This window comes from Danio aesculapii, chromosome 9, assembly GCF_903798145.1.
Source record: "Danio aesculapii chromosome 9, fDanAes4.1, whole genome shotgun sequence".
Classification (NCBI taxonomy): Eukaryota; Metazoa; Chordata; class Actinopteri; order Cypriniformes; family Danionidae; genus Danio; species Danio aesculapii.
In genome coordinates, this window is record NC_079443.1 from 20530200 (window position 1) to 20542035 (window position 11836).

The following is an 11836-nucleotide window of genomic DNA, read 5'->3' on the forward strand; positions in this document are numbered from 1 at the left end:
TTTGTTCTTTTATTATTATTTTGTGCTTTATTAATTGTTTCCAATATATTGTTTTTAAAGGCTTTATTGAATGTATTAAAAACACCCGACCAAAAGGTGGCCAACTGTGGACAGGTCTCATATCTGGAAAGAAATTAGCCAACTGAGCATTGGTCAAGTGAGCTCTAAATAATATTTTGCACTGCATCAAACCATGTCTAGAGGAATGCGCCTGGGCTAAAATGTTATCCCATTGATCCTATGTCAAGAAAGTATCTTTAAATGAACCAGTAGGATCAGCATTAATTGAATTTATTAAATGATAAATAACTGAAATCAAATGTTTATGAGTAAACTAGTAGTGTTTTGAAGTTATTGAATGCATAATAATCGTGATAACTGTGAAACTGTGATTAGTCCTCAAACTACAATTGTACAACCAAAATCTATAATCGTTGCATCCCTATTAATGACATGCACACATTGTTCACCACAAAACTAGCAATGTGAGCTGACAAAATCTATAATAATGTTAGTTTTGATTTCATGTGTGCTTTAACAAAGATGAATAAATACTATGATGTCACTGTTCAGTGTTTGTTAGTAAATTATTAACCAGCGTTAACTAATGCTGCAGGGAAAAAATATATTTTGAAATGTATTACATTTATAAAAAAACATATAGCAATAGTTTAAAATTGTTTGTATTCTGATCAAGCAAATGCAGCATAGCAGACTTCTTTCAATATTGTTTTAGCTTGTACATGGAATGTGGGATTGCTTTTGGGTAAAGCAGTATGATAATATATATAGCCACTAGTCCAAATATTTACTTCATTATGACTAGGCAGACCTAGTATTTGAATAGTGAGTATAAGTGTTACACATCGGTGTGGTAATCAGAACTATCTTTTACAGGAGTATAGTTCTACCATGAATTAACATTGTCGTTATTTACTCTTCCTTCTGTCTTTTCAAACTTTTCACTTACTGTCTTTAGTAGAACATTGAACAAGATATGTGCAAGCCAGTGGGGAGTTTAAGACCCAAAGTTCTTTCAAATACTTATTTTTGCGTTGTGCAGGAAAAAGAAAGTCATTTCAGTTTGTAGGAATTCAAAAGCAGGGTGTCCGCGGGGTCTTAAAACGTGTTAAAAGTTGATAAATTAATTATGAGAAAATGAAGGCCCTTAAAAGGTATTAAAAAGTCTTAATCGTGTTTTTACTAGGCCTTAAATTTTGCGTTGTTCTAGGTGTTTGACTCCAAATAAGCCTCCGCCCGGGTGATGTCACGTAATTTGCGACAAACATGGGAAGTTGATGTGAGAAAATGTAAGTTTGCGTACTCCTGGTTGGAGAAAGACGAGTTTAAATAGTGGCTGAAGCCTGTCACTGACGACAACCACGTAATTTATTATTTCAAGTTTTGTTTCTTCCGAGTTTATGGCTCGTTTAGACTGACTGGTACAGTACGGTACGGGTCACCTTTATCAGGCTTTCGTTTCCACTGCTAAAAGCCTACCAATGGTACTCTTTTGGTGGGCGTGGTGTACGACAGAAAGTTTCATTCAATGTCATTTTCGCTCGAGAAAATGTCTACAGGAAAACTGTACAGGTCGTTCACATATCATATGAGAAGCACTTCTCACAAAACAGATGCTTTGTACCCATAAATACTTCTGTATAAATGTTTATTAATAACTTTTCTATGAACATGAGTTGATTATAACTGCAGATCAATGACTGCGAAATAGCCTACTGTAACGTCTGTAATTATATAAAATAAATAAATGAACATATATGAACACATACAGCCCCTTACAGTCTCTGATATTTTGCCAATTACAGAAAAACTGCACACTGCATAAATTTAGTCCTTTAGGTTCAAAAACAACACGACATATAGCCCACAGTCAGTGCAAAGCTCTCATCTGTGTCTTTAATACTCAGCAGCACATGTAGCCTCTGTTGGAGAGTAATTCCATAATTCCGAGTTCATAATAGTCCAAAAGGTGATGATAATAATAGTTAAACATGGAAGTTTGTTCACGTTTGCTGAAAAATAATGTGCTCCTTTTTTCCGGCTTCTTCTTCATTTTGCGTGTCACTCTTGCGTTTGTCAGTTTCTGACAGGATCGGGTTTCAAAAGCACATCAATAATCAAGCTTACGTTATTATCATCAGCACTAGAAGTTTGTTATTTCAGATATAGACGCATGAAACCGCTCACACTTCAGACTGGCTCGTAAAAACTACGGGGCACAGGGTAAAATCTGCTCTTCTTGGCTTTGTGTCTGTTCATCAAGACGATGACAAGGTTTGTTTGAGCCCTGGTCGACCATGGCTCGTTATTATATGTATATTTAATTCCGCAGTAATCTCTCGGCTGTGTATTTATAACATGGCGGTTCCTTTGTTTTCATTCTGGCTTGTTGCGTGCAATAATATTCAGCTGCAGGACCGCAGAACCACACACGGTACAGGCACACACAATTCAGCACACACGATCTAGGCAAACCATATGATGTTACGACGGATGTTAATGTTATTAACGTCTTCTCGAACATTGTCATCAATATAATTGTATATATATTGTTAATAAATATTGTACACAATGACCAATAGTGTTTACTATTTCACAAATATTGCGATCGAGACGGATGGGGAGCATTGTTTCCCATCGCCATTCAATATAATAGACTGAACAGTTTTCAATCAGTCATCATAGATGATCAGTCATTATTATGTCAGAGTCAACATAGCAGATACTCGTTTGCTGGCCTTGCTGAACGATTTAAATTGGGCAGGTTTCATTTATATAATGGATTCATTTATAATGAAGCAAATAATAGCAAGTTAAAATAGGCAATAATACATCTTTATATGTAATAAAAATCTTTTTACATGTAATAAATGTATAACACTATATTAATATTTTACTCAAGTGATTTAATAGTATTTATTGTTTAATTTTCTAATAACTTTTTTATCAATGTTTTCCCATATTAAATACTACAGTAAAAGTCAGTTAAATTGTAAGATTATATATACCTTCAGATTACGCAAAGACTAACATATTTAACCACGCTGCTCCAACTGTCAGACAACAAACAGAAATGGTGAGGTTGTAACAACTCTCCCCAAACCCTTTTCCCCATCTTTCTGAATGAAATGCCTTCTCGCAGTAGACAACACAAGCCACGCCCACTGTTTACTCATTTAATATTCCGTTTCTCTAGGAGCTGTGTCACAATACGAAAAAAAAGGTCGCAACTTCCGGTTCATGTGGACTTTAACAGTAGTTATACACATTGCAGTATTGCTTCTTTTCACACAGTGTCTGAAATGGTGTGTTCAAGGATCTGGTCTTTCTAAACCACTCCTTTCCAGCAGTGTACTCTGCTATGATAGGTCCCATAATAATGAGAAGCCAATGAGCCATTTAACTTGCACTTTAATATTAATACATGGGCTCCTTCTACGTTAATAAATGGCTAATTACACACTACATAAAAGGTCATATCTGAAAAACCATAATCAGACACTTTACATTTAAATTACTTTTTAAGGTCAGCCATATTTATGTCCCTATGCTTGTCACTAGGAGGTCAGTAGTGAAACTCCATATAGTAAGAGCTATAATCATTTTGTTTTTTGAACAAGACAGTTAACCCTAATTTACTCCAGGCCGACTGTAAACATGAAGTATTTTACCTTTAGGTTCAGGGATTCTGTGCTGTCACAGCCTTTGAAGGTTTAAGGGTTGACTGCCTGTGTTCTAAACAGTTCATTTGCAGCTTATATTTCACTTGCTCATATCCTTTAAATCGCTTCGCTCTCTTTTAAAGGAGGAGCTCTGTTATGTGAAGAATGTAAATAACTCCCTCATTCCTTCTGAATTTATTGCTTCTTTTATTACGATCTGTTTTTTTTTCTTCTTCTCTAACTTTATTATAATTGAAAATGGGGGAAAAAGGCGGATCAGACTGAGTTGTGATGAGGCTGATTTCATTCACAGTTTTCCAAGTGGATTTGACCCTGGACCGCCTCAAGCACAAAGGAGCCATCAAACGGGTGCTGTTCCTCTACAACAAGATGTCTCATTATTCAAAGAACATGACCGTCAACAACAACCAGGGGCCGGCCTGCGAGGAGCTTCAGGCTTATTTAATAGTAAGCGAATCCTTTCACGTTTATGCAAACGAAACATTTTTGAAGTGGATTCGATTTTACAGGACATCGAACCTATTGCATTCCTGACATCTTGCTTCATCTGTAAGCATACAGGAATGCAAGTCTTTTCACTTCTGCTGGTCAGTGCAGTACTGGTCGGTGAAATGTTTTGTGTATTTTGCTTTACTTGGCCAGCCGAAGAAGTGCTGATGCCTTTATGTCATCAAATATGTGTTTATAGCCGTGGTGGCAGATAGCCCAGATGTTTGGCATCGGGATATGCCGTTATTTTGTTTTCAAAAAAGGAACAATGTGTTACAGAGCTTAAGAAGGATTCGACCTGGAAAGCCAAAGCTCTCTTTCCTGGACATAAAAGAGCATGTTGTAGAGCTTGTAAGCTAGACTGAAATTCCCCAGGCTTGAGCTCATTGACACAGAGGCCCCGTTACTCTCTCTGTCCACTTTCCTTTCTCTCTCTCTCTCTCTCTCTCTCTCTCTCTCTCTCTCTCTCTCTCTCTCTCTCTCTCTCTCTCTCTCTCTCTCTCCTCTCTCTCTCTCTCTCTCTCTCTCTCTCTCTCTCTCTCTCTCTCTCTCTCTCTCTCTCTCTCTCTCTCCTCTCTCTCTCTCTCTCTCTCTCTCTCTCTCTCTCTCTCTCTCTCTCTCTCTCTTTTAACAGGATGACTCAGAATTCAGGGATAAGATCACACCCATCTCTGTTTTTATGGAGTACAGTTTGGATTACAAATCAGCTGCAGATAAAACCGGCCTCTTGCCCATCCTTGACCAGTCTGCTCCGACAAACATCACCAAGCAGGTACAACTTTTCTACCTTAGACCTCTGCTTACTGGAGCTCTGCATATTCGTGCTTGATGTTTAAGCATTTTGTGTTTTTGGATACACATCTGGGTCATAAATAACGCACACAGAATAGCGTGTGGCTAATAAAAAAATGATAATTTAATCTTATTATAAATTAGCTACGTATATTTTTTTATATGTTAAAACCGACACGATTCTTTTGATCAACCGCCACTATAGGCAAAACCTCAAAATAGGCTACATTATGTCTCAGTTTGCATAGCTGTTCCTAGCAATTATAAATAAATGCACGCGTTTCTGTTCATTTCTCTCTCACACACAAACTTTTATTTCGCGTACAGTATATAATAATATACATTTGCATGTTTATCAGGGTAAGCTATGATATGCAGTTAGTGTATAGCCTATAGAATGAAGAAATGTTGCATGTTGATATGTGTAATATGTCCATTTAAATCTCTCAATTTTGCTGTGATAGCTGTGCTGTACTTGCAATAGCTATTAGATTGTTATATGTTTAATTGTAAATTGTTACCTGTTGCACATATGATAAGTACAGTGTAGAAAAAATTCACTGAATGCACTGAATGCACCTCCCTGGTCTGCAGTTATCGCTCTGTAAAAAAAAAAAAAACAAAAAAAAAAAAAAACAAAACAAAAAAAAAAAAAAAAAAAAAAAAAATATATATATATATATATATATATATATATATATATATATATATATAGGCCTAATCATTTTCATTTTGAGCAAATTTTATCCACATTACAGAAAACAAAAAATCTAAAAACACCAGACGCGGCAAGCGCATATAAATCGTGCTATTCGCGCGTAAATAGACGCTTGAACATTTAGAGTTTACTTGCTTCATTTGCACGTCAAATTCACTTCACAACAGATGCAGATTCATGTCATGGGCAGCGCTTCTGTCTGCCCGGTGACTCTAGCTTTGTTGCTGAATGGCTAACATAGATTTTATTGAGAAAATGGCTATGTTTATTTGCTTTATGAAGGCTTAAAAACAGCGTAGATTCGTTCAGAGCCGTGTCTGAGTGTCCAACTAGATCCTTTTTAGAGGTGCACCCAGCTCTATGAGTTCATAAACTCCTCCAGAAACTATACCTGGATGATGGAAGCTTTCAGCTGTGCTTCTGACTGAGCCTAGCCCAATTTGATGAACTGTTGTCCGGTATCGGCAGGAGAATTTTCCCCTGGGACACCAACAACCGGTGCTACGTCATAATCACGCCCCCACAAGAGCAAGCTCCTGTTTGGTTAACGCGGCGGGAATGTACGCTGAAGTTCAGATTTTCGAACTCAAACAATTCATGCAAGACACGCGATACGCGCATTAAGCGCATCAATCGTGCAAAACGCTCAACTTGCGCCATTTCATTCGTGCATAATGAAAATTTATTTATTTTTATTTAATATTTTTACTAAATTTAATTTATATTTACATGTATTCCTCTGACTGCTGAATTGTCAGCATTATTACTTCAGTCTTCAGAAATCAGTCCAATATGCTTATTTGCTGCTTAAGAAAAAAGTATTTTTTTAATCAATTTCATTTTTTATGGAATGAACTGCATTTATTGGCAATAGAAATCTAAAAGCCCACTGAAAAATGACAATTCCGGTTTACTCCTCTACTTGTTCCAAATACTTTTGAGGTTTTTTTTCTTCTGTGGAACACAAAGCAATATATCCTGAATGTTGGGGAAATAATGTTTTTCCCCCACTGTTATTACTAGTATTTCTGTTCCTACTATGGATGTCAATGGCTGCTTTTTTCCAGCATTCTCCAGAGTATCTTTTGAGTTCAGCAGACAAAATAAATTCATAAAAGTTTTGAAGCACTTGAGTGTGTTTTCTGTTTTGAGTAAACTATCCCCTTAGTTATTCACTTTTAAACAGTCCTGTGCATCCTTGCAGATAAAACATGTTAATTTCTTTAAAAAAAAATTATAATTTTTAACAACTTAAAGCTTTTAAATGATAGTGAATTAGCACTCTGCTGTGTTTGCTCATATACTCCAGAAAGATTTCAGTGTCTGCAGCAAAGGATGACGATATAATAGATGAATGAGGTTTACACAGCGTGAATGGCTGCCATGGTAGAGTTCAAATCTGATTAATGACTTTCAGGCTTCTAACAATGTTGTTACATTTCTTTTTAATACTATGAGGATTCACACAGACCACTGGAAATAGTAGATGATTTTAAATGATGTTTTCTAAGTCTGGAGAAGATTTTAATATAGAGCCTCTACGTTATTTTCATTGTGAAAAAAGTGTACTTCAGTCTCTTCAGTGGAGGAAATGATTTGCAGATTGGCCTAAATTGGGCTCAAGTTAATCAGTTTGAATTGTTTTAGCTATTTATTATGGAGTTATCACAAACAGCTGGAAAACCTTTCTTTTTTCTCATTGGAGAAAAAAGAAAGCGTGTGAACCCTGCATTAAATAAATAGTACAGCAGTCACTCAGAAGATAAAATATTGCATTCTGATTTAAAAAAAGCATTGCATAAAAATAGAAACAAGTTTTAATTTTTCCCATGATGTCTTGGGATTTTCCAGGCGCATATACTCCTGGATTGTGGCGAGGACAATATCTGCAAGCCAGACTTAAAACTGTCTGTTGTGAGGTGAGTCAGATGTTCATCTGAGCCTTAAATTCCAGTGTATTATCAGTTGGTGTAAGCTGGAGATGATCTCTATGTGCGTCTGTCCAGTTGATGTTCTTTTTTTTTTTTTGCACCAGTGATCAGAACGAGATCTACATAGGTGACGACAACCCACTGACCCTGGAGGTCACAGCAGAAAATGGAGGAGAAGGGGCGTACGAGGCTGACCTGATCGTTACCCTTCCGTCCCAGGCTGATTTTACTGCGGTCGTGCGTAACAGTGAGGTGAGCAGTGAACCCAGTGCAACTATTAAAGTGTGAGCTCCTGTAATGAGGTTTGGAGCTTTTAAAGGGTTGTACTGGCTTTAATCACACCTTCATGTCGGTTGGGTCTGGTCCCATCTGGAACAAAAAGTTGTGTGTTAACAAATCTAACAGCTGATTGAAAGGAGCCCATACATTCTGTGCCTGTGTATCTTTTCGTACCTGCAGATTGCAGTATTTGTATTGTCAAGGGAAACTGGAACTTGTGCTGAACATATACAAACCATAAACAAAGTAGTGCTGCTCGATTATGGAAAAAATCATAATCACGATTATTTTGGTCATAATTGTAATCACAATTATTCAAAAAGATAATCAGTTTAAGTCAAAATAGTTTGCCCTTCTGTGAATTATATATATTTTTTATAAATATTTCCCAAATGATGTTTAACAGATTCAGGAATTTTAACAGTATTTCCTATAATATTTTTTCTTCTGGAGAAAGTCTGATTTGTTTTATTTTGGCTAGAATGAAAGCAGGTTTAAATATTTTGAAACCTATTTTAAGGTCAGTATTATTAGCCCCCTTAAGCAATATGTTTTTTATTGTCTGCAGAAGAAACCACTGTTATACTATCACTTGCCTAATTACCCTAATTAAGCCTTTGAATCACACTTTGAATCTGAATGCTTGTATTTTGAAAAATATCCAGTCAAATATTATTTACTGTCATCATAGCAAAGATAAAAAAAAATCAGTTATTAGAAATTAGTTAATAAAACTATTATGTTTAAAACTAGGTTGAAAAAAAAAATCTTCTCTCCGTTAAACAGAAATTTGGGGGAAAAAGGGTCTCTAATAATTCAGGAGGGCTAATAATTCTGACTTCAACTGCATATATACAGTTATTTTTCCCCCTGCAAAGGAAAGGGAAATAAATGCAGTAGAATAAAAATATGCTTTAAACATCTTAACTGTAAGAAAAACACTTTAGCTACAAAAGTCCTTCAGTCAAGAGCAGTTAGGGATTTTCTCCTTTTGTTGTTTAATTAATAATGATAAAAACAGTCAGCAGCAGAAATATTGTTCGCTATCATTTTAATGGTTTCTCTTTCACATGTCTTTTGATTCTCAACTCGTTTATTACACTAATGAGGGTTAATATGAATAATCACTAAACAACGCGTTTTGACCATTAAAGCGCTCGCATTAAAATGATTGAAATTAAAAAGCTGACTTTATATGTGTGTGCTCTGCTCAGCTGAGGGCACAGTGTGCGAATGAGACCGAACGCGCTTTTAAAAACATGAATGATTCGAATGTACATCAATGAACGATGCGCATCCCATGCTGCGAACGTTACATTACAGCACATGCTTTTAGTCATTTTCACGTGAAACTGAGCTTTGCAGAGCAACAAATGTGTACTATTGGAAAGGGGGCGGAATATGATGCAATAGTCGTTTCATCTTGATTAATGGTTTTTCATAATCAAATTTTCGATTAATTGCACAGCCCTAAAACAAAGCAGTGTTTACACAACATTTTCATAGTATCTCTCGCTCACTACAAAGGGATTTGCTTGTCCAAATATGTCTGATAATCCATATTATTTGCAAATATTTAAGAAAGGCTACAAAATGAACATTATTTATAGGAAATAATTACTAGACTTAGTCTTGCCAATGGTAATTTGTGCGCATCCTACATTACAAACTTGACTGTTAACAACTTTTGGCTACTTGAATGCACTTAGTTTTCTTTTGGCAGAAAAAACATAACAACATCCCAGATTAAAATTATTTTTTATTTAAATTTTTTTGCTAGAGTATCCAATGCAAAATTTGTTAATGTTCCCTCCTTTTCTGTAATACAGTGTGGTTCCGTAGCTCTTTTGCATTTAAAGAGAGACACACAAGAAAACACTGTTTTTCTTCAGTGCTAAAATGGACATTTATATTATGTTATAGAAGTTGAAACTTCGCAGATATATTCTGGAAAACCTGAGCCATAATAATAATAATAATAATAATAATAATAAAAAACTATAATTTTATTTAAGAAGGATTAATTGATTAGATTATAAGTGAATCTTATGAAGATATTTATCATTTTACAAATGTTATAAATTTGACAAATGTTATAAATTTGATATAGGATATAATAACTGATAATAATCATTCATTTATTCAATTTCTTTTCGAGTTAGTCCGTTTATTAATCCGGGGTCGCCACAGCGGAATGAACCACCAACTTATCCAGCACGTTTTACGCCGCGGATGCCCTTGCAGCTGCAACCCATCACTGGGGAACGTCCATACATGCTCATTCACACACATACACCTGTACCGCATGTCTTTGGACTTGTGGGGGAAACTGGAGCACCCGGAAGAAACCCACGCGAACACAGGGAAAACATGCAAACTCCACACAGAAACGCCAACTGACCCAGCTGAGGCTCGAACCAGCGACCTTCTTGCTGTGAGGCGAGCATGCTACCCACTGCGCCGCTGCATCACCGATATTAATAATTGACATAACTAAATAAATTACATCTTGTGAAAAAATGCACTATGTCTATATGAATGCGTGTATGTGTGGATACATACACATCAATTACTATTCAAAGTTTAGTTTTAGTAAACTTTTATACAAATTTCTATAATTCCACAGTTAATAAGAGTGCTAAAATGTTATAAAATATTTATTTCAAATACATGTTGTCCTCTTGACCTTTCTATTAATTTCATAATCTATAGAAAACAATGTTTTTAGAAAAAATAAAGCAGCATATCTTTTTTAAATTATTATTATTATTATTATTATTATTATTATTATTATTATTATTATTATTATTATTATTATTATTATTATTATTATTTAGCATGTCTATAACAATAGCAAATGTTTTATCAAGTCATCATGCAAATTAAAGTAATAACTGCTGAAAATTCAAATTGACCCAAGCCAGGAAAAAATGACTTAATTCTAATTTTGAATGTAAGTTACATTGTGTTTACTGTATTTTTGATCAAACAAATGCAGACTTGGTGAGCATAAAAGAGGTCCCACAAAAACTTGATCAAATCATGCAACCACTACATTTACGAGCATTTGTTTGTGTGTGTTTGAAGTGAAATAATTTTAAGATTGTGTAAGGGTTTGTATGTCTTTTTTGTATTTCAGACGTTGTCCAGACTGTCCTGTGCTTTCAAGAAAGACAATCAGACCAGAGTGGTTGTGTGTGATCTTGGTAACCCGATGAAAGGAGGAACTAAGGTCAGCATTTCCAATCTAAATATCTGCATAGTCCTCTGTACCTAATGTTATTTATCTTTATTATATTTCTATCCTCTGTAACCAACATTAGCAATTTATGGTAAATTGTGTTGTTTGTGCAGATAGTAGCAGGATTGCGCTTCAGCGTGCACCAGCTCTCCGAACAGGACACAGAAGTCAAGTTTGGATTGCAGATTCAGAGGTATTTTAATGAATGCTATCACAACAGTAAATTATTACAGCAGACTATTGCTTTGCTTTTGGTGGTGCTAATTAATAAAAGGTTTTTCAAAGACGACAAGATGTTTGCAGACATATATTCACTTCCTGTCTTTTTATATTTTATTTAAATCAATCAAACTTCAGACTGTGTTCACTTCTATTCCTGAAGTGTCCCACTGACTGGAGGTGATTTATGTTTTTAAGTGTTAATTACAGGGAACTGCAGTTTGTCTCTGTGTGAGAACATCCTGCTTTGCTTTCAGTCTGTTGTGTGTTTCTCACATCCATGTTTACTTTAAAGCTTTAGTTCGCCCCAAAAATTTTTATTCTGTTTTTAATCACTCATCCTTTTGGTCCAATCTTGTGAATCTTCAGAATACAAATTAAGAAATTTTAGATTAAATCAAAGAACTCTCTCATCCTCCATAGACAGCAATGGTTCATAGACATTCAAAGTCCAGTAAAAGGA

General features: G+C 35.4%; 1 protein-coding gene across 2 annotated transcripts in view; it reads left to right on the forward strand.

Annotated features, from left to right (window-relative positions):
- Positions 1-11836, forward strand: part of itgav (integrin, alpha V) — a 57642-nt gene that overhangs the window by 33788 nt on the left and 12018 nt on the right. For both annotated transcript variants that reach the window (XM_056465180.1, XM_056465181.1), the window contains exons 17-22: positions 3997-4151; positions 4828-4965; positions 7555-7622; positions 7739-7886; positions 11053-11145; positions 11268-11347. In XM_056465180.1, the coding sequence (XP_056321155.1) occupies positions 3997-4151; positions 4828-4965; positions 7555-7622; positions 7739-7886; positions 11053-11145; positions 11268-11347 (682 nt within the window). The remainder of the gene's footprint in view (positions 1-3996; positions 4152-4827; positions 4966-7554; positions 7623-7738; positions 7887-11052; positions 11146-11267; positions 11348-11836) is intronic.